A 24,132-nucleotide genomic window follows, 5' to 3' on the forward strand; every position below is an offset into this window, starting at 1 on the left:
CACATGGTTCATAATTGTCTGGGAAAGATAACTGAAGTATTTTTTGTCTCACCTGCATAGCAGAGTGAGACTATATAGGCGCCGCTTTTCCGACGGCGGCGGCAGCGGCGTCAACATCAAATCTTAACCTGAGGTTAAGTTTTTGAAATGACATCATAACTTAGAAAGTATATGGACCTAGTTCATGAAACTTGGTCATAAGGTTAATCAAGTATTACTGAAGATCCTATTAGAGTTTCATGTCACATGACCAATGTCAAAGGTCATTTAGGGTCAATGAACTTAGACCATGTTGGAGGAATCAACATCAAAATCTTAACCTGAGGTTAAGTTTTTGAAATGACGTCATAACTTAGAAAGTATATGGACCTAGTTCATGGAACTTGGACATAAGGTTAAGCAAGTATTATTGAACATCCTGCATGAGTTTTATGTCACATGATCAAGGTCAAAGGTCATTTAGGGTCATTGAACTTGGGCCGAATTGGGGGTATCTGTTGAATTCCCATCATAACTTTGAAAGTTTATGGATCTGATTCATGAAACTTGAACATAATAGTAATCAAGCATCACTGAACATTTTGTGCAAGTTTCAGGTCTCATTATTAAGGTCAAAGGTCATTTAGGGTCAATGAACTTTGGCTGAATTGGGGGTATCTGTTGAATTACCATTATAACTTTGAAAGTTTATGGATCTGATTCATGAAACTTGGACATTAGAGTAATCAAGTATCACTGAACATCCTGTGTGCATTTCAGGTCACATGACCAAGGTAAAAGGTCAATGAACTTTGGCCGATGTTGGGTGTATCTGTTGAATTACCATCATAACTTTTGAAAGTTTATGGATCTGATTCATAAAACTTGGACATAAGAGTCATCAAGTATCACTGAACATCCTGTGCGAGTTTCAGGTCACATGATCAAGGTCAAAGGTCATGTAAGGTCAATGAACTTTGGCCATGTTGGGTTTTTTTGTTGAATAACCATCATATCTCTGTAAGTTTATTGGTCTAGTTCATAAAAAGTGGACATAATAGTAACCATGTATCACTGAACATCTTGTGTGAGTTAGAGTAGTTTTCAAAGTCAGTACTGCTGCTATATTGAACTGCGTGATGCAGGTGAGACAGCCAGAGGCATTCCACTTGTCTTCATTATGAAAGCAAAAGGAAACAACAAAATAGTAAACATAAGAAATATACAATATAAACATAATTTTTGAAATTTTGGCTCCCTGTAAGTTTAGCAGGTTAGCACAAAGTAAGACTGTGGTCTTAATTAAACCTGACTACAGAATACAGGCCATAGCCTCCTGATTTCAATTAAGCATAAGTGCATGGCCAAGTGTCACCTGTCTAGATTACAAATTAATTCAAAAAGTAAAAAGGGTACAAAAGATATCCAGGTCCAATGAGATAAGCATGGAGGGCAATGAGAATGGCATCCAAGACCCTGTGATTGATCTGTATTGTTCTGTGATGTAAACTGATTTGTTCCTCTTCTTTCATTGACGGTATATCTCTTTCTTCCATGTCTTAGCAACTCGCAATGCAAGTGTGTACTTCAGTACTAATGGTAGTAAACCAGACCCTTTTGTCCGTAAGGACAAGAACACGATCAAGTATAAAGGACCTTTCCTTCTGAATCCTGGCAAGAGGACCATTAAAGCTATAGCAGTATCTGGGTGAGTATGGAGATCCCAAATGATTTTTTTTTTCGGGGTGGTGGGGGGCTGTTCTAGGGTTTTTATTGTGTATTTGGTGTTTGGGGGTCGAGTGGGCATTGTTAGCAGTTTCAAAATAATATAGGTATATTTTCCCAGGGTAGCCACTTCAGTTCTGAAAACTGTTCTACCAGCGGGCCCTGCTCTTATTATTACTCCGGCTTTAGCTGAGCTGCCTAGGCGCTCAAGCATTCTAGGAATTTCTTCCTACCGGGCAGCCATTCACCTCACCTGGGTTGAGTGCAGCACAATGTGGATGAATTTCTTGCTGAAGGAAATTACGCCATGGCTGGGATTCGAACCCACGACCCTCTGTTTCAAAGACTAATCCACTGGGCCACAACGCTCCAAATATTGCCATTGGGAACACAGTTTGAGTCATATGGAAGAGCTTCTATGTTTTGTGGTATGAGAGGCTAGGTTTGTGTGACTTGGCAAATTATCTCCACCATTACCCATTTATAAAGGATGTCTCTGACTGGATTTCTAATAATTGCATGAAAGCTGAACTTGACGGTTAGCTCCCAAAAATTTTGCGATAAATGCTGGGTAATCTTTCCTTTTACTGTAGCTGTATACATGTAGGTAGCAAAGATTGGCATTGTGTACAATACTTTATTGCATTACACTACTCTGATATCATTAATATTTTATATAATTTCTAGATAATGTGTAATATTAGATAGCCAAGACAGATAGCCGAGCGCGATTGGTCCATTACGCGTCACGTGATATGATCAAAATCAATGTATTTTCCCAGCCGGTCCACCTTCGATGAATATATTGACCAACCGGTCCATGAATATATTTTTCTACGTGTATGGCGCCCTCTTGTGGATTAGATGTTACCATGCATTATCGGCCTGCCTTGGGTCCTGGGCTCGAACTTGGATTTAAATCTAGGGCTAGGCCTAAACAAAGTTGATTTGAATAGAAAAGGGTTAGACTAACGTTATTTATAGATATCTATAGATCAAGATCTAACGTTAGATCTATACCAGTTCAATCAATCACTGTGAATATCATATACATGCTGCATGCATCGTTAGGCCTAACTTTAATTAGAGGCTATCTAATATAACAGATATTGACTGATGGGATGTGTAAAAAAAACATTCTTTGGACCACCTAAAGGATTAATATTTTCCCTCGTGATCATATTTTCCCTCAGCGCTGTGCGCTTCGGGAAAATATAACCCCTCTGGAAAATACAAATCCGGCGGTCCAAAGAATGTTTATATTACACACCCAATTAGTCAATATCTGTATAATATACTATAATTGTCTTGACAGTGATGGAAAATGTGAGAACCATGTAACCAGTACTTACGTGCATTTATTTACTGTGTTTCTTCCGAGAAAGATGGAATCATTCTGCTCTGATTTAGGCAATGCTATTAATTGACTTGAAAATGCCATATTTTATAATTGTCTTTATAGTGATGGACAACGTGAGAGTCATGTAAACAGTAAGACATTTATTGTGGACTGGGTTTCCCCCGACAACGACGAGAATCAAGAAGATGATGATCAGAGTTTTATCATGGACTCTAGGCGCCCTCAGAGATCACTTCACGTGAGTATATACATAGGATAGTGTAAATTTAGCATAGCTTTCAAGAATATTTTTTAGTTTCTCTTTATCTTGAAAGCTAGCAATTACAAATGGAATGTTGTTAGAATGAGAAAAATGCACTGAAATCGTTGATGCCGTTTCCAGCGAAGTATGATGTGTGATTATTAAGTTCATCATTACACTCTCTAAATTGGCAATGCGATGAAAATGGCCAAATCTGTTTTTAACAGCATTGGCTAATTTTCTTTGAAATTTAATTTACTTTTTGACTGATGATATATCCACGTTTGATTTTCAGATTTTTAAAGTAAAATGTGCTTTCATTTTATGTGCATCACAGAATTCCTTGAACAGTTCTGGTCCTTTAGAGACGATTCAAACAAACGGCAGTATGGCACTGGCAAGATCTTCTATGGTAAGTTAGATAATTCTTAAACTTTTAATTAGTCTTTAAATCTGGAAAAAGTCTTGCACCAATCGTCAGAATGAGGAAAGAAAATCTGCATGAAAAAAAATAATCTTATTGATAAATAATCACATGTCAAAATAATTACAGAAGATGTAAACAATATCATAAAAAAACATGAGATGGTTTTCTTCAACAATGTTATTTAAAAAAATACACAAAGTCTTAATTTTACAATGTTTCTCAATTTCTGCAAAATGTAATGTATGACCATATTGAATTTTGAACCCACTCCCTTGGACTTGTCAATAGAAGTGCTTGGAACTTAACCATGTGGACAAGCTTTTCAAAGTATCACACATAAGTCAATATCCTTACATTTTGTGTTCATGAATATTCATGAAGCTTAGTCTATAACCAAATAAATCCTGTTGTACCATTATTGTAGGCTGTTCAACAAAAATCAATATTTGAAATCACTTTCCAGTGTACTTGGTATTATGGAAAGCTAATATGCACTTTCTCATTATGATTTTCTCACATTATAGCCAATGCAGAATAGCATGCCATACAATGGATGGGTTGGTCCAACTCCGCAGCCACAAACAACCCTCAACCAGAACCCTGACTACTTTTTCCAGTGAGTACATAATATATGCGGCCATGACATTCGCTCTGGTAACAATTGCTCTGATGGAAAATCTACATATTAAACAAAACATAAAATGAAACTCCAAACCTAAATAAACCCTAATCCTTATTTTAACATTATTCTGAACCAAAAACTCTATTACAATCCTAACTCGAACCTTTTGCCTTCTGAGATATTAAGACAGGAGCAAATGTCCTAGGAGCAATGTCTTCTATTATGAATGAGAAATGGGCGGTGATACCGAGATGGATGGAGGGAGGGAGAGAGAAAGAAAGCATAATTTTACAGTAGGATATTTGATGAAGGAGTAGGACAGAAAAGTTTGAAGAAGCATACAAGAAGGAGCGAACAAAGTAACCTAATTATTTACAGTGCACTTTCGATTTCTTAGAATTGAAATTAAAGGTGTGATGGAAATATTTTAATAATTTTTGAACCAATTTGAATTAAAAAAAGAAATGTTTGATTATTTGCAAACATGACTCATCGTAATTTCTTGTTTCATTACCAGCTATCACATGCATCAGACGAGCCCTCGTCAGAACTCCTTGCGTCAGTCTGTAGGGTCTGGTCCTGCCATGGTTCAGCCTCCTGTTGTTGTTGATGTAAGTAGTAAAACTTTACAAGGGGAGATCAGAGTCAGCATCACTCACATTTTGCAACAGACTATGGTACATTTCTGTAACTTTCCCAACTTTACATGAATATGAATGGTTTGTACTAGTAATTTCCCCGACTTTATACGAATATGATGCTTGTGCTGCCGCCATGTTCTGAATGCCAAACCAATGGACAACTTGCCGTTCTGCCAACAGGTACATATTTGAAGCTTTCTCTAAAAACTGTGAATGTTGGCTCATTCCCCTATCGAACAAGATTCCCTATACTGAGAGATGTAGTAGTTCTATGATAGAACAATGATACATACATGTAGAATTTACAGAGCACCGTTAATCTAGATGCATATTAAAAGCTGCACATTGTATTACCTCTCCATTAGAGCCAGCTACCGCTTCTGCTCTTGTTGTATAAATATTGTATTTACATTATTACTCTCCCTCTATTATTTTCTCTTTCTTTCTCTCTCTCTTTCCCTCCTTAGGCCATGTCTGGCTACAACAACCAAGACGCCTGGCGCCCTCTCAGTGTTCCCCTCCCTGCAGTCCTCAACCAGTCCATCGCAACCCAGACCGTCGGCCTCTTCTACCCAACCCACGAACAGGCCACTCGCTCAGCCCAGGACGTGGAGGCGGTCCGGCAGGTCCGGGAACAGATCTCGACCGGGACGGGAATGGGCTCCGCCCAGGAGAAGCCCCGGCTGACGGACATCAGTCCTGGTAAAGGCTACTGGAAGCGGCAGATCGCGCATATCGCGGCACATCTTGAAGCGTTTTCGCAGAAGGATGCGGAGTTCAGAGCAGGTGTTGGAAAACCGAAGATGGGAAAGGTATGTATCTATTTCCACTTATGCTTTATTCATCAGTACTGGGACCAGTTGCAGAAACAGTTGCAATCAATCACAACTCCTACAATCAAATGAAACTTGATTTATAACCAATGAGACACATTCTAGACTTGATTAGCTTATCATTTTATGTTGCATGTTAATAAGACTTTCCACAACAGGCCTCTGCACATACTTTATCTTGAAAGTTAATATTCTTTAAAGCTTAGCTTATTGATTGCTAAATTTTAGAGGATTGAAGTATGATACATGTACATACTTAATTGGATTACTAAATTTAGAAAACTGAAATTTGATACGTGTACATAGCTGTATTATTATTTACCTTGAAATCGTCCAGAGATCTTTGTATTGCTTGAATTTGTCTTTGACCTTAGATCACATATGCCAGTGTTGAGGACGATGGAGTGGACGTCACATTGACCATTAGTCTTGAGTCCAGGGGGTCAAACCCACCGGTCAGAGGAAACAGGGCGCAAGTCGCAAGACAAGGTAGGTTTTCATTTTCTTTAAAGTAGGAATAATGATAACACAGTAAAACCTGTATTATAAAGACACCTCAAGGATGACAAGAGAGGTATTTATGAGCAGGTGTCTTTATGGATAGGAAACATAATACAGTGAAACTTGTATAAAGACCACTCAAAGAAGACAAGGTAGGTGGTCTTTAGGAGCAGGTGTCTTTATTGATAGGAAACTTAAAACACTGAAACCTGTATATAAAGACCACTCAAAGAAGACAAGGTAGGTGGTCTTTAGGAGCAGGTGTCTTTATTGATAGGAAACTTAAAACACTGAAACCTGTATATAAAGACCACTCAAAGAAGACAAGGTAGGTGGTCTTTAGGAGCAGGTGTCTTTATTGATAGGAAACTTAAAACACTGAAACCTGTATATAAAGACCACTCAAAGAAGACAAGGTAGGTGGTCTTTAGGAGCAGGTGTCTTTATTGATAGGAAACTTAAAACACTGAAACCTGTATATAAAGACCACTCAAAGAAGACAAGGTAGGTGGTCTTTAGGAGCAGGTGTCTTTATTGATAGGAAACTTAAAACACTGAAACCTGTATATAAAGACCACTCAAAGAAGACAAGGTAGGTGGTCTTTAGGAGCAGGTGTCTTTATTGATAGGAAACTTAAAACACTGAAACCTGTATATAAAGACCACTCAAAGAAGACAAGGTAGGTGGTCTTTAGGAGCAGGTGTCTTTATTGATAGGAAACTTAAAACACTGAAACCTGTATATAAAGACCACTCAAAGAAGACAAGGTAGGTGGTCTTTAGGAGCAGGTGTCTTTATGGATAGGAAACTTAAAACACTGAAACCTGTATATAAAGACCTCTCAAAGAAGACAAGGTAGGTGGTCTTTAGGAGCAGGTGTCTTTATGGATAGGAAACATAATACAGTGAAACCTGTTTATAAAGACCACTCAAAGAAGACAAGGTAGGTGGTCTTTAGGAGCAGGTGTCTTTATGGATAGGAAACATAATACACTGAAACCTGTATATAAAGACCACTCAAAGATGACAAGGTAGGTGTTCTTTAGGAGCAGGTGTCTTTATGGATAGGAAACTTAATACAGTGAAACCTGTTTATAAAGACCTCTCAAAGAAGACAAGGTAGGTGGTCTTTAGGAGCAGGTGTCTTTATGGATAGGAAACATAATACAGTGAAACCTGTATATAAAGACCTCTCAAAGAAGACAAGGTAGGTGGTCTTTAGGAGCAGGTGTCTTTATGGATAGGAAACATAATACAGTGAAACCTGTTTATAAAGACCACTCAAAGATGACAAGGTAGGTGGTCTTTAGGAGCAGGTGTCTTTATTGATAGGAAACTTAATACACTGAAACCTGTATATAAAGACCACTCAAAGATGACAAGGTAGGTGTTCTTTAGGAGCAGGTGTCTTTATTGATAGGAAACTTAATACAGTGAAACCTGTTTATAAAGACCACCCAAAGATGACAAGATAGGTGGTCTTTATGAGCAGTTGGTCTCTTAGGATATGTTCCTCTATGTTTCAGTGGGGGATAATATTTAATGGAAACCAAACTGGTGGTCTTTTTTGACAGGTGGTCACTAAAGCAGGTTTGACTGCACTTATTCATTTTAGAACACCCCTCTCCCATGTTAGACAGCCTCAGTGCACAGACAGATTTCACAAACTGCAAGAATATTCAGGGTGCTACGTACCGGTCAGCACTTGATTGCTCGGGGTTGTAAAAGTTAGAGTCTGGCAAGTGTTTTGAAGTGAAGACCAAAAATATTGCCTGAAATTGGGCAAGCAAAATACACACATTAGAATGCAAAATTCTCACAGTAGAATGACTAAAATTAGGGTCAATATGATATGATATTGACCCTAATTTGGGTCCTAGCAGGCAAGATAAAATCACTATGAAAAAATAAATGCAATAACAAGGTAGATCAGTTCATGTCAAAAGAGCGAAAAAGGTCAATGGTTTATAAAACTGCAAAACTTTCTTTTGAAGAGGTAATGTGCAGGGTGGCACCCTGCAAATTACATCTTGCTTTTTACTGCTAATATCAACAGTATGACCTATCTGGGGTGTGTTTCACAAAGATTTAAGTATGACTTAGAGTCGCACTTAAATGTCTAGTTGCGGGCAGTATAAAAGGCATGACAGCATTGGTCAGATCATGCCAAGAGGACGCGCACTACTGCGTATTGATCAATAAGATTGCGCGTTACATATCGTGTACGCGTCGACATTTAAGTGCGACCTAAGTCATACTTTAATCTTTGTGAAACACCCCCCTGATATATCAACAAGGTTTTTTTTTTAATTTGATGTAAAGATGCGCAGGGCATGAAACTCACTATGTTCTGACTTCAGTGCCCTTTTAGAGATGGACATTGATTTGAAATATTTATGATATGTTGTTTGAAACTAATTATTCTTTAATATATCTTTCAAATTTTTTTTTGTAGACGCTATCAATGCAAAGAGCAAGAATGAATCTGGTAAGAGACTTTATTGAATCATGATCAGAAAAGTGATTTTTTTAATGAAAAAGTTGATAGAATTTGTTAAGTGTTCATAAAAAAAGAGAATGTAAAATAAGTTTTCTTACAAATAAATGGTTACGTTATGATAATGACCTAATCTTTCAGTGACATTCAGAGGATTCATTTTGTGAACCAAACAGTAGCTGGAAAATTAAGAGTATGTACATGCATTTGAAGTATATTTCTGTTCCTAAGCTTTTAAATCATATTTGTTCATGCAAATTGAAATGCCTGTTTGTTTGTAAAGATTGCATTTCAGTATCCTTATTTCAACTTCCATTTTCAACTTCCATTTTCAATTCCCTTTTCACATACCAATCCTTTATTTTTCAAATTTAGACAACTGAAAATTCAGGATATTCATAAATTACAAGTTGCAATCTTTATGTTTTCTTATTTACACAATATATTACCTAAATTTTAAAATGATTGTTTTCAAGAGAATAATTTAACTGTTCCTTACACAACCAGGCAGTCAAGTCACATCCGTGTCCCTAAATTAAAATATGAGTTTTCTCGGTTTACAATTATTTTCATTAGTCCAAAGCTATGGAACTGTTTAGATCCCGATATGAAGAGTTGCCCACATTGTCTAGGTCTAAGAAGATGTATATAAATAATCTAATTCTCATACTCCCTGATTTTACTTCTATTTTTTAAGTTTTTTAATGACTATTGCTTTGTTTGTTTATTTGCTTGTTTGTTTATGATCAGTCATATGTTATCTTTATATGTTGGGGACAAGCCCTTGATAGGCCCCAGGCCTTTGTTTGTCCCTCCACTTTTTAATATTCTGTTAATGTTCCGTACTTTATTTATCCATTTGTTTTTTTTTACCATGTAGGTCTATGTATTGTATTATTCATTGTTCTTTGAATCACTTTGTGCAATTTTGATGTAATTTTTATTGAATTGTGGAAATAAAATGAATTGAATTGAAATTTTAGTTTATAATAATTTTGTTTTTTAATCAAGACTCACCGTATGGAGCGACAACCAGAAAGAAGAAACCGTTAACAAAGAGACTTGCAGCCAAGAAAAAAGTTGAAGAGGATAGACTGACGGTAAGTTGTTTTATAGATTGTAATAAATGTGTAATGCAGTCTGCATACCAGACTAGTAGTCCCCTAGTAACAAGCTGACATTCCATCTCTGTGAGATGCCCAATCACATACCAGCATGCCAGCGTAGATACCTTGTATTATGTAATATGCCTCTGTGAGGAACCACGGTAAACCCCTCACAACTTAAACAATAGGATGCCTGTATTCCATGAGATGCTGAATCATCAACCCACTTGCTACTGAGAGTTGAGTGAATAAACATCTAAAATACAAACCTCTTGTCTCTCGCTTCCTTTGTAATCTGCCTGTGTACAAGAACCCACAAATATCACATAGATAATGTTCAGGTCCAATATAAACAAGTTCTGGGTCTAGTACTTAAAGGTTTGTTATAAATTGCAAATATAAAAGAACTGATCTGATCAGTTGCTGGTCAGCATTTTTAACAAAGTGTTCATGATTGGTTATTGACATTGAGCCCTGGTTGCAAGATTGTATTGTGGAAGGAACAATCCCAAAGTGTTGGGAAATATTGATTATTATATAATATTGACTGGCCTTGAGGGGAACATCAAATATATTGCCAGCAAAAGAATCATATTGGCCTGAGTCTTTAGACGAGGGCAATATGTTTGATGTTCCCCAAAAGAAGAGCCAGTCAATATTTTTATTATCATCCAAATCAGATATCTAGAGCAAATATCGTGATAATGGTGATATTCTTTTTAAAATAGTTATATTGTGTCTTGTTAATATAAGGGTCTAGGCTCTGCACTTTACCATTATGACGTACTTGCAAGCGCTTGGATCCAGTGATGTCTTTATTATGACGTATATTGTTGGCGCGCTGATCCTTATGAAGCGTATCTCATTATACGCATCCTCAAATGCCTGGATGTGAGACCAGGGAAAATACAAAGGTATATTTTGCGTCGTCTCTGCATGCAAAGTAAATATGGGCATTGAGACCGAGGAAAATACAAATAATATACCTATCCCCTCCCGATATTCATGAATCTAGGGCGATACGGTTTTGTAAATGACCAGCTCAGATGTCTGATAGGGGTGATAATAAATAATAATGCATCAAGTTACGATCATGTAGAACTCTATAATGTATTGATTATTTTTCTTGATTTGCTTTATCTCGCTTCATTGCATGAGGAGTTTTTAATTCTTGATTATTTTCTTCTGGGAACCTATTTCTACAAGCTATGCTCTTTAATAGGTTCCTCATAGTTCACAATATTGTATTTCTTTGTAAAACACTCCAATTATGTATTTTTTGTCATCATCTTCTCATATGTTCAAGATGTATGTTTTTGTGGAATGTGGAACATCAAATCAAATCAAACATATTTCATGAATTTGTCGTGAATGTATATGTTCACATAAGAAAGTAACAATATATGTTTTCTCTTTTCTCCTGGTAAGCCTGAGGAGAAGCAATTGATCAGAGAGCTAGGACCAAGGGGAGATGGCAATACTGACGTTGTGCAAGACATGTTGGACGAGGTAAGAAACATTCTCCTCATATGAATTCTGTGTAAATAACAATTAGATAAATCTGATCATCTGGACTTACTGTTTAAAACCGAGAGTACAGTTTCACATCTGATCTGGGACGCCTTTTCAGTTTGAACTGGAGGGAAATCTTTTTTGCCGCTTGGCAGCAACGCACGATAGATGTTACCGTATTCAGACAAGCTGGAGAAGCGTCCTGGATCGGACGTGAAACTGTACTTTCCATTTCTAACATTAAGTCCCGATGATCAGATTTCTTTCTAATCGTTATTTGTCTTTCTTCCTGGATGAATCACATCATTCATCAGTTAAACTCTGTGTAAAGTTTGCAAGAGACCTGGGGTTGGTTTTGTAAACAGAGTTAAAGATAAATTCCAGTATTGGTAACGATCTCAAAATGACTTTTTACAGAATCTGATATAATGACCACCCTAGTGTCTGTTTGTATGAATAAAAAAAATCTGCCAAAGCCCAAAGGATTCTGGAAGGAATTCTGTAATTGCTGAGAAATAAGCAAAATAAGCGCGGATTTGGTCACTTCCGTCGGGTCTTTATTCCAGCAATAATAATACACTGTCCCACGTGTGCCTATCTGTGTTGGTGATCTTCAGTGTGAACATTTTTCAGCGTAGATTTCAATGTAATCTGTACCAGATCTAGATCCTAGATGGTATACTGACAATTAAGCCTGGTTTTACAGAATTTCTCATGAAATCAGTGTTTACTGCAACTACTGGCATTTCTCTTTAAGTGTAACATCAATTAACCTGTCGCCAGTCTTGTTATCTCGGTGGTTGGAGCCAATCAGAACCGTCCACTCCTCAAAATAAAGCAACTTGCTGCCCCACAGTCGGCAACAGTAAAACTAAGGAGAATTAATTTCCTACCTAACTATCCCATTTCATTTTTACAGATACATCAAAAGCAATACACAAATTTTACCACCTAATCGAAGCATTAATATCATTCGTTACGACTGTATTTGATCATTCTTGACCACCATTACATGACATTATTATCTTTTTAATTTTGTTTTTAGGGTGCTGATCCTAACTGTGAAACGAAGGATGGTATATCTGCTATTATGTATGCCTCTATGAACTATAATATCATTCTTTATGACTGTATTTGATCATTCTCAACCACCCTTACATTACCGTATTATCTTTTTAATTCTGTTCTTAGGGTGCTGATCCTAACTGTGAAACGAAGGATGGTATATCTGCTATTATGTATGCCTCTATGAACAATAATATCATTCTTTATGACTGTATTTGATCATTCTTGACCACCCTTACATTACCGTATTCTCTTTTTAATATTCTGTTCTTAGGGCGCTGATCCTAACTGTGAAACCAAGGATGGTATTCCTGCTATTATGTATGCCTCTATGAACTATAATATCATTCTTTATGACTGTATTTGATCATTCTTGACCACCCTTACATTACCGTATTATCTTTTTAATATTCTGTTCTTAGGGCGCTGATCCTAACTGTGAAACCAAGGATGGTATTCCTGCTATTATGTATGCCTCTATGAACTATAATATCATTCTTTATGACTGTATTTGATCATTCTCAACCACCATTACATTTACATATTATCTTTTTTATTTTGTTCTTAGGGTGCAGATCCTAACTGTGAAACGAAGGATGGTATACCAGCTATTGTGTATGCCTCTATGAACAATCAGGTTGAGAGTATACCGGTATTAGCAGATGCAGGAGCAGAGATGAATAGAAAGACACCGGCTAGGTAGGTCATTTGTTTTCTATTGTCTGTTTATTTTTTCAATTATTTGTGTAATTTTTTATTAATTAATTTATTTCATTTAATTGATTTAGTATATCGATTAATTTATTTTCATTTATTTATTTATTCACACAATTATTTGTGTATTTCTTTGTTTATTCTTTTTGTTTTTTGTGTGTATTTATTTATTGTTTGTTTATCCATTCGTTTGTTCTTTTGTGTGCTCACTCATTCATTCATTTAGTGATTTATTAATCTACTTATTTATTAGTAATTAATTTATTAGTTAATTGATTAATGTATTTGTATATTCAATTATTTTGCTGATTTATTTCTGTACTTGATGTTTTATAGTTTTGTTAGCTGCTTGTGTATTGTAATTTTTGTCACAGATAATCCATCTGTGATTCAAACACTTAATATATTTGTTTATTATTAATATTTCATTATTCAATCTATTCATTTATTCATTCATCCATTGCATAATTCAACTATCAATTCAAATGCTGATTAATTCATTCATTAAAGCCATTAACAATGGCACTCACAATCAGTCTCACCTCCAAATTTACAGGAAAGGCAACACCGCCCTCCACGAAGCCGTCCTCCTTGGACCTGACGGCCAGGAGGCGATCGAAGCCCTCCTCGACTCCGGAGCCAACCCCAAGGTCCAGAACAATAAGGGTGACACGCCCTATGACCTGGCCGTTGGCAACGGGTACTCCTCCATCGTGGCCCTCTTCACGTCTAGTATGGGACAGGATATGCTGAACAAGATGACGAAATCTAAGAAGGATAAAGGGAAGAAAGGAAGGCGGAAGGAGACGGAGAGTGAGGACGAGAGCGAAGAGGAGAAGCCAAGGCGGAAAAGCAAGAAATATAAAGAAAAATTGCCTAAGGTATGCTTGTGTGGCGTTTGAAATAATACTCGCCTTTATGGATTCTGTGATATCAAATTTGGTGTTGATAGTCTGGTGTTAGTGTTAAATATATCTTTACACCAGCATAACACCAAAATGAGAACACTTATCGTGGGGCAAGTCTCACTTAGTGTTAAGCTATTAATTATTTATTTACCTACTTTAATTAGGAGTCTTCTATTTATAGTAGGTTGGCCCTGTCGGTAACTGGTATATTGTTGACCTTGGAGGTTCTATTATGTGCTTTGGACCATTTTTTTAAACCAGATTAGATATTGGAGATATAGAAGGCATTCTTTTGTGCTTTCAACACCAGCATTGACACTGAACTAGAAAACCAACCATTGTATCGTGAGAAAACTGTCCTTATAAAGATACATTCAAGGCAAACATGCCCCAGTTAGACTGAGTACAGTTTTATCTATCTGTGAAGATAACCTCTATGCAGAATTGAGGTACATGTCTGTAATATGGACAGCCCCTAGTTTTGTTGAAGTAATCTGACATAATGGAATTCATCAGAAACCATGGGTGTTGAGCTGCTCGCACCTTCTTTATTCATTAGTGGGGGGTGGGGGATGGCGCTTTGTATTATTATGTAATATCCCTCCCAAGATTAATAGAACTTCCTGCAGATCGACACATTATCAGAAATAAATGAATCGATTCAATCATTATCAAAATGAATTCAAGGAGACTATTGTAATGATCGTTGTAAGCGTTAAATAACATTCAGCCAGAGCCATAAGGGACGGTACTCTCCAAAACATTTGAAGGAGAGATTTGATTTAATCATCAAAAAGATGTCAAGGTATTTCATAATGATATTAAATTGATAATTGGTAAAGTTAAATGCTAATTACTGCTCAGTCATAGTCATTCAGGATTTTCTTTTTCAAATGTTTTTCTTCTTTCTTAAAAAAAAAAAAATAAATGAATAAGAAAAAAAATAAAATGTTTGTTTCTTGTAATGCAGGATAAAGGAACCGTTGTGCCAGTGTCAAAGTTCAACCCAGAGAACGATGCGGAGAAGCTCAGGAAAGCTATGAAAGGTTTAGGTGAGTTGAGCAAGTTGAGAATTTAAACCAAAGAATAATAGTTTGCTGATGTTGAAACATGGTGACGGTGACACAGCATTTGCTCCTGGGAAAATTCCTGTAGGCTTCATTCTGTCTAAGATATAGTGATAGGGTTGCAATAAGGTTTTTGTTACATGTAGGTTTAGGGTAGGATATAGTGTTAAACCAAGGGTTGAAGGTGACCATTCCATTTGTGTGTGGAATGTACAACGGAGCAATTGTCACCAGAGCAAATGTCATGGAACCATTTCATACAGTATTGCACACAGAAAAAAGCATTAGCTGGAATCATGTTTACAAGTTTGTAGGCACAATATACAAATGAACATTGTTTAAACCTAGTTGTGTTGTACCCACACTTAATTGTATAACCACCCTGTCAAGTTGGAAACTTTTCATATCAGCTGATGTTGTCTAAAAAGTGTATTAGTTGACAGGATGGGTGCAAGATGGACCAGGGGAGCATTTCATGAAAGGACTTGTCAGACGTTTTATCCGACAGTTACTATGGTAACATTGCCTCTCGGCCAATCATTATCAAGGAAAGTTGTCAGACTTGACAACTTGTCGGACGAAAATGTTGATGAAAGGCTCCCCAGGTGTGCAGGTGACAAGGAAAAAAAGAGAATTGGGCTGGGGGCAAGACCCGCTTCGCCCCTACCCCTTGATCTGAGTCTGGAGTGTATTATGATTGGACAAACTGAGCACCACTATTCGTCCCACATTTTTTTCATTTTCTGATATTTTCAATTCAAATGTTTGCAAGACCTTGATAACTTTTGTTCTTTTGGCCTTCAGGTACTGACGAGCAAGCCATCATAGATGTTCTCGCCAACCGATCAAACGACCAACGGCAAAAGATCGCCAGACAGTTCAAACAAATGTTTGGAAAGGTGAAATGTTTTTCCCCTCTGTTTGACTTCAATATTAAACTAATTGACAAGTGTGTATTCAAGAAGCATTTAAAATATTGTTTGTGTGTTTAAAAAGGCTCATAGCTTGTAGCTCTCAACTACTGTAAAAGTGGAAATATTCGCGGTGTGGAAATTTTCGCGCATTTCGCGGCAAGATCGGCGAGCGCGAATTTAAAAACACGCGAATTTATGAGCGTCAAGTTTCGAAACGCGGTTCAATTGCGTGTATCGTTATGGCAAAGAGATTGCATAATCTGGTCTAAAGAGGGCGGCATTTACGCAAGCAAGCTTGAGCTCCAATATCGTGTGCATCGCGAGAATTTCTAAAAAGCAATGCGATCATTTTTTTAACAGTCGCAGATCGGTATTTAATTATGATTTTGGTTGCAATATAAATTGCTTTTGCTGTTTGATTGGTGAGTGTTTAGATCTGTTTAGTTTTTAAGAAGACGTTGGGTCGATCGCCTGTGTTTGTTGATTGATCCCATGCACTTTGAATAGCCGTAATCCCCCCGATCCTTACCCGGCTCGGCCGTCCGTACAAGGCCAGCAGCTAGCATCGCCTCCTTTTGCCTTTCCCAATGTCCGCCCCTCGAAGAAAAGTTGCGCTAAATGTCACAAAAGCTCATAATTAGATCAAAACAATGCTGAATTATGCCGCCCTAGAGCTAAAATTATGATCAGAAAATACAATTTCGTTGCTGATATTTTAATTAAAACCATTCAAAGATGGCAAGAAGGAAGTTACTTTGTGACTATGGAGTGTGCAGCGCGAATTTAAAAACCCGCGAATATGTTGTGAAGCCGCCAAGCGCGAAAAATTAATCCCGCGAAAATAACAGCGTCTACAGTAATCAGATTGCAGATTTTTTTCATCATCCATTTCATTTTATTACAAGCTAGAGTGATCTATTAGGCTTTGTAGTTCATAAGATGATATACACTTGAAATTCAATCATTTTGAATAGAAAAGTGATCATTGCTTTAACAATGTTTATTAGTAGTGTACATATGAGAGCTTTTGATTATAGGTCTAATAGGGCATTGCGAGAAACTTATTTTCAATTGGAAACCAAAAAGAAGTGTATGTTTCAAAAGAACACAAATTAATTTGTGTTTAATCAAAGGACTTATGCTTGATTTTGAATCGGACATAGACTTCAGTGCCTGCAATGCCTCATAGGTCATTTGCAACAGGTTAATGAAAATGCAGAAGACATAATTCCTGCAAGAATGTTTGTGTGACCTTAATATTTTAGACCCATGTCTGATATCTTCTCTCTCTTTCTTTCCAAACAGGATTTATTGAAAGAACTCAAGAGTGAGTTGAGTGGTAAACTCCTAGATGTTGTACAAGGACTGATGATGACCCCTGCTCAGTACGATGCTTATCAACTCAACAAGGCAGTCAAGGTAAGAGATGTGGATATTTACCAGTCTTTTTCCATACTTGCATGTAACTTGTGCTTAGCACATAAACTAAGCTGATATTAAAGAAATTATAATAATTATAATAATGATGATGATGATGGTGATGATGGTGATGATGATGATGATGATAATGATGATGATGGTGATGATGGCGATGGTGATGATGATGATGATGATGGTGATGATGATGGTGATGATGATGGTGATGATGATAATAATAATTAAGTTCTCATATAGTGGATATTATGTAATCATCTAATGTCTTTAGTTTGCTTCCAAAGGGACTTTAGGTATTATTACCCGGTCTGTGGCCTGGCAAACCTTTTGCATAAAAGTGTCTTTTTAGCGTGAAATCTGAAAGAATGTCGAAAATCACACATTTTTACATTTTGACGGAATAGGTTCACATTTTTTAATTTCCTTTGATATGCGATTCGTTTTATTTGAATTTTCAAGTCATAAGTCTGATAAATATACATTTCAAATTTGAATATTACACGCATGTATATGGTGCAGTGAAACATAAAACAACGATTTCCTCCAAAAAAAGTTTGTGAAAACTACATGTATCAAATAGTTTGAAGTTATTTTACACAACTTAAATTCTTTGATTTAAATGCGTTTACCCATTGAATGTATAGTAAATGTCCTAATGTTACAAATCTTACAAGAATTTTCAGTTAAGATGGAAGATATTTTATTTTTTGTTATCCGAAAAGGGTTAATGTATATTTTACCAGAGGCGCATTTTGAATTAAAAATTGAACATACCGTACATTATGTTCATAATTACATGTATAAAGTACATACTAAGAGATTTTATACTTTGGAAATTTGGATAGCAGAATTTGTCATATCTTGGCATCCCAGCTTAATCTTGCGCAAATACTAAGGAATAAGGTACGGGCGGATGCTAAGTGCACTTTTGTGTGAAAGTATCATTTTCGCGTAAAATCTGAAAGATTGTAGAAATCACATATTTTGATATTTTGACGGAATATGTTAAAGTTTTTTATTACACTTTTTTTATTTTGATATGCAATCATTCTTATATGTGGTAAATTAAAAGCCTAATAAATATACATTTCAAAGTGGAATATTACACACACATATATGGCTATATGGAACACAAAATTGTGATTTACTCAAAATATAAGTTTGTGAAAACTATCATTAGTATAGAATGTTTGTGTTCTACATCTCAAAGTAGTCCATTTTAACCCATTCATCGAATAAACACATGATAATTGTTGTCATGTCACATGTAGCGAAAAAAATTGAAATAAGATGTAAGATATATCATTTTATGTGATTCGAAAGAAAACAATGTACATTTACCTGAAGCGCATGTTTTATAAAAACAAACGGCGCATAATACATCTATATTACACATGATTATATACTATTTATACATACAGTATATAGGTCATTGCGATACCCGTCATGATTTGAGGATTATGTTTATGTTTGTAGAGTTATGCTGCTATGTTTATTGAAGAAATAACATCTTTATGTGAAAATATGAATAAGTATAGTCATAAAAGTTTCTTGGTTTTTACTCAGTTCATTTTACTTGATTACAACAAATCTATGTTTACATTCAATTTTCGCATTTGCTGTTATCATAGGTCCATGCTCATATATTGTAGTATGAAACATATAATACTGTACGTGCACAGGTAAAATTATACATTCAATCTTTATTTCAATATCTGCGCTGGACTCTGGTCATTAGCCTTTAGATTCGTTTGTCATGATGGTCATACGACTGCATATCCCAACATGACAATGCATGTGAAGAAATGAGATTTGAAAAAAAAGAATTAAAATGTGAACTCTAAGAGCCTACTCTTTTGGTATTTCAAACATCTTTCTCCAAATATGAAAACTTTTAGCTCATTCAAATGGTTATAGACCGATCTATTTATTATTTCTGGTCTAATGAATTCACTCTAAAAAAATATTGGGTAAAAGTGCTCCATGAGGGTAATTATGTGTCCAACCAACATTGGGCATTTCTTTGGGGCATTTTTATTTATCCAGTGTGATGAAAATTTTCCCATTCTAAAGTAATTGCAATATTCCATTATTGGATAAAATACTGCCCCAAACTGGTTGGACACATAATTATCCTCGTGGTTAAAATTTTACCCAATATTTTTTACAGTGCTGATCAATTAAAAGAGATCGTAGTTGCATGAAACAGTGCCTTCTAGATTCTAAAATATGAAAATTCTTTGTTTAATGAATAATAGGTACGCATGAAATTCCAAGCCAATTGTATGAAAAAATGCTAATTTATGATTACTGTACATAAATTATATTATAGGATTTAGTAATTTCACATTATACTCTGTTAAAGTGCCATTTACATGTTTGTGGGACACACTGTAGTGTACAATACTTGCTATGATCATGGAGCTACTCCATGTTATGATCATCCTCTTTAAAACCGGCGGTGTAGTTTTAACATTACTGTTTTTGAAAGAAAGCACACAAACAGATAATTCTTGTTGTGGCCGTATGCTCATGATTGACAACACTCAAAATCTGAAGAACAGAAAGTGGTTATAAACAAAGTCCTAGATCATTGTAAAAACCGATTCAATTAAATCCACGTTTTTAAAAGTTCATAACGAAACATTATATCATTGGTGTCTGAGCTTACAATCAGAACAAAGAGTCCTGCAATTGTGCAGTTTTCCATAGATTGAGAATTGCAATTAAGTAATTGCAGTATACACGATAGAGCAAGGCATTGATCTTCCAACAAGGAAAGTCCAAGGTGCAATTAGGTAGTGTGCCTGTGACAAGAGAAATTTCTTGTCACGGGCACACTGGTATCATTTTAGGTATCATTTTAGAGCAATATCAAGTAACGTATATTGACAATATACATAGTATTTCGTTAAAAAGTTGTTTTTTCCATAAAAATTCAAAGATGGCCGTCATAATAGCAAATTCTTAATGGTCATGTGCAATGAAAACGTTTATATTAATTCGCTAGACAGTTTAGGTTATATATTTTATAATGGTTAAAATGTAATGATACATGGGAAGCCGGCTATTTCTGACTCAGCTATTTTGGAAACGTCTGTAAAAAATGTGAAGGTGATTATAATCCACTTTGTCCATTTATACTTACAATGAACTTCTCTCTTGCAGTGGGTTGAAAATTTTACTAACATGACCAGGCCAATTTGGTGTAGCAGCTAGATTCTGTCAACCATTGGAAGAATTCCTTTTCAACTCTGCGTGCTTGCATTTTATGTATACTTTTATATTCATTCTAAAAACTACTTAAAATCTCCTTTTCATATTAGTTTACAACAAATTTCAACTCGCGTTTCACGCGCGCATTAATAGTTAATTACAAAAGGTGCTTAAAGGTAAATGCCAGTTGTTGTAACGATATCAAAATGAGTTAGTACAGAATCTAATGAAATGACCACCAAAGTGTCTGTTTGTATAAATAAAACATATGTGCCAAAGTGTTCTGGAAGAAATTGTTTAATTGCTGAGAAATCAGCAAATAAGCACAGGATTCAGGTCAAGTGTCGGGCCGACATTCAGAGCAATAATAATACACTGTCCCACGTGTGCTTATCTGTGTTGGTGATCTTCAGTATGAACATTTTTCAGCGTAGATTTCAAGATTTCACAAAGTTCAGTTATGAAATTGTACCATATCTAGATCCTTGGTGATATACTGACAATTAAGCCTTGTTTTACCATTACGTGAATCTCCCGTTTGATTCTCGACCGCACTTCAGACTGCAAACTGCGGTCCTATACCCCATTTTTCATTTGAAAAATCTCAACAACATTTCCAACCCCGATAAACCCATCTTGGCCAGGTAATCCCCTTGTCTCAATTTCACCACCACGGGCCAGTAAACGAGCGTTGAGCCAAGGACGAAATGATAAACAACAGCTGTGCTATTACGTAAGAATTGTCTGCCTTTAGAAGATAGAAAGGAAGGAAGGAAGGAAGAAAGAGAGAGAGGAAGGAAGAAAGAGAGAGAGAAAGAAAGAAAGGAAGAAAAAAGTTTCTATCAACGCGTGTATACATGGAACTCCATGCACTCACCAGAACTACACACATTGCAATCCATCGTGTGTGGCCCCCTGCTGTGACCGTTGATGCTGGGGTGTGTTATCTTCGGACCGAGGTCAAGAAACAGGTGTTTCTATACTTAAATTTCATGCTTGAGGGCAATAGGGTTTGTAGTACTCGGAGAAGAGAATTGATAAGGGAAACTGGGGTATACTGCTCTTCAAAGCAAGATTTTCGTCATGAGAATTTCTCATAAAATCAGTGTTTACTGCAACTATTGGCATTTCTCTTTAAAATATTCGTTTTCAGATATCTACTAATACTACAAATAATAAATTGAAATATATTTGTATTTGTATAGAGAAACTTAAATGTTTTGAGAGGAAGGGTAATTGTTCTATTATAAGTACTATTAGTATGTACTTACACATGTAATTATGTACGGTATGTTCAAGTTTTCATTCAGAATGCGCACATTGTAAAATACACATTGTCTCCTTTCGGATAACATGAAATGAGATATCTTCCATCTTATTTGAATTTTTAAAAAATATTTGTGGCATTAGGACATTTACTATACATTCGATGGATAAAAGAATTTAAATCGAAGAAAAAAATTGAGGTTTTATGTTTCATTGTGCCATGTACGTGTGTGTAATATTCAAATTTGAAATGTTTATTTATGAGACTTATATTTTGAAAAACCAAATAAAAAGAATCGCATATCAAAGATAATAAAAAATGTTAACATATTCAATCAAAATATCAAAATGCGTGATTTTCGACATTTTTTATGCTAAAAATTAAAACTTTCACGCAAAAATGGCATCCGACGGTACGCTATTTCTGGGTATTTTTGCAAGAGTTTTAGCTGAGATGCCAAGCATTAAGATGCATTAACAAACTTTGCCGTCCAAAGTATAAAAATTGTTTTGGCCAGTCTACTATTATGTCTGTTTTTCTTTTCAGGGCTTGGGAACCAATGAGGAGATCCTGATTGAGATCCTGTGTACTAGAACTAACAGCTCAATAGAAGCCATAAAAACAGTGTATGAAGACGGTAAGTATTGTACAACGCCTACTTAGCTTGTTGTACGCGATCAAATGGGAGGCTGAATGTCACACATTCGTACCGTTGCACACAAGACGTACCATCCAAAATGTACCATTGCACGGCTTTAGGAGGTGACGTGACAATGCGCGTACAGCCCGCTGGCTAAATGCACAATGCTGTCCAAGATCATGTGCGCTTGTGGGCCCGGCATGTGGGATTTCGCTTTTCGCTTTCAATATTTTTGCTCCCTTTTCATAGATTACTGGAGGGAAAAACTCTTGTTTTTTTCATATTTTCGCTAGATTCCGAGGCGTTGTACAACACAAATAGCGAATATTCTTATTCGTGCAATGGTGCGAGATTTCGCACCATCGCACTCATGCCTATTCACTATTTGTATACTGCAGACTTCAGAGTCTAATCGAACGCTAGGCTGATCTGTGGTCTGGCCAAGCCTTTCAATGCATGGTTCTCAGTCTTGGATATATATACAGTGGTGCTCAAAAGTTTATAGTGAACCCCACCGGAAAATCCCATATTTAAAGTGTTCAAGTTCTGCCATGTTTATAAATATTCAATTGTGAAGTCAGGTGGTAAAATAATACATTCCATAAAGTTTGTTTCTCTGGGCTAACCGAACATTGTGTGGTCGTTGTCTGCATTCAACACTCAGCATGAAGGAGTGCATTTTGTGGTGGGGTTTGCTGACTTTTGAGCACAAATGTATCTGTGTTTGTTCAATTATATATTATTTTGTAGTATAGGATTTGAGGTCTTTACAATGTGTGATAAACTAAAAGTTAATTGTGGGCGACTTTGAAGAGATTCTTGTCATTTTTGGGGGGCAAACAACAGGAAAGATTAATAGAATACACACAACGCATGCTAAAGGAATGAGTTTTCTGCACATAATGCGTTCATAGAGGATGTCTCTTTTATTGAGGTTCCCATACTTGCAGTTCATGTTGCAAAGGCAAGTCCATGATTGCTGAACCGGAAGAAATGATGCCAAAAGTATCATGATTATTGCTAGGTAATATATCATTCTGGCTGTATACCAGTTCATACAAATCAGAAGAGATCCGCATGGATGCTGGGGAGAGAAATTAATTAATAGCTATGATCCAGTGGTCTTCTTTTCCGATCCATCCTGGCTTTAAGCTAGATGGTGACTTAGTATATGGATTTGGACTTGTTATCATTGCAATATCATTTCTTTATACAGCATATGGAGAAGAGTTGGAAGAGGCCATTGCTGATGATACGTCCGGTCACTTTGAACGGCTCCTGGTCTCTGTGCTCCAGGGATCCAGACCAGAAGGAGATGAGGTGGATCCTGATAAAGCTAAAGCCGATGCAGAGGTGAGATGGAGTCTGTCTTTCTCCTTGGAAGGGGTTGAGGGGGGGGGGTAATGGGCTGGAGTGGCTCCTAGTCTCCGTGCTCAAGGCCAGAGGGATATCTTCAGATACA

General features: G+C 36.4%; 1 protein-coding gene across 1 annotated transcript in view; it reads left to right on the forward strand.

Annotated features, from left to right (window-relative positions):
* LOC121405703 overlaps positions 1-24,132 on the forward strand; it is a 31,192-nt gene that overhangs the window by 3,767 nt on the left and 3,293 nt on the right. The window contains exons 3-19 of the mRNA XM_041596623.1: positions 1,543-1,687; positions 3,167-3,302; positions 3,643-3,717; positions 4,257-4,348; positions 4,872-4,965; positions 5,463-5,807; positions 6,203-6,317; positions 8,786-8,818; positions 9,839-9,927; positions 11,362-11,442; positions 13,079-13,209; positions 13,781-14,105; positions 15,103-15,184; positions 16,004-16,098; positions 17,419-17,532; positions 22,577-22,667; positions 23,887-24,023. Of these exons, the coding sequence (XP_041452557.1) occupies positions 1,543-1,687; positions 3,167-3,302; positions 3,643-3,717; positions 4,257-4,348; positions 4,872-4,965; positions 5,463-5,807; positions 6,203-6,317; positions 8,786-8,818; positions 9,839-9,927; positions 11,362-11,442; positions 13,079-13,209; positions 13,781-14,105; positions 15,103-15,184; positions 16,004-16,098; positions 17,419-17,532; positions 22,577-22,667; positions 23,887-24,023 (2,180 nt within the window). The remainder of the gene's footprint in view (positions 1-1,542; positions 1,688-3,166; positions 3,303-3,642; positions 3,718-4,256; positions 4,349-4,871; positions 4,966-5,462; positions 5,808-6,202; positions 6,318-8,785; positions 8,819-9,838; positions 9,928-11,361; positions 11,443-13,078; positions 13,210-13,780; positions 14,106-15,102; positions 15,185-16,003; positions 16,099-17,418; positions 17,533-22,576; positions 22,668-23,886; positions 24,024-24,132) is intronic.

Source organism: Lytechinus variegatus, chromosome 19, assembly GCF_018143015.1.
Source record: "Lytechinus variegatus isolate NC3 chromosome 19, Lvar_3.0, whole genome shotgun sequence".
Taxonomy (NCBI): domain Eukaryota; kingdom Metazoa; phylum Echinodermata; class Echinoidea; order Temnopleuroida; family Toxopneustidae; genus Lytechinus; species Lytechinus variegatus.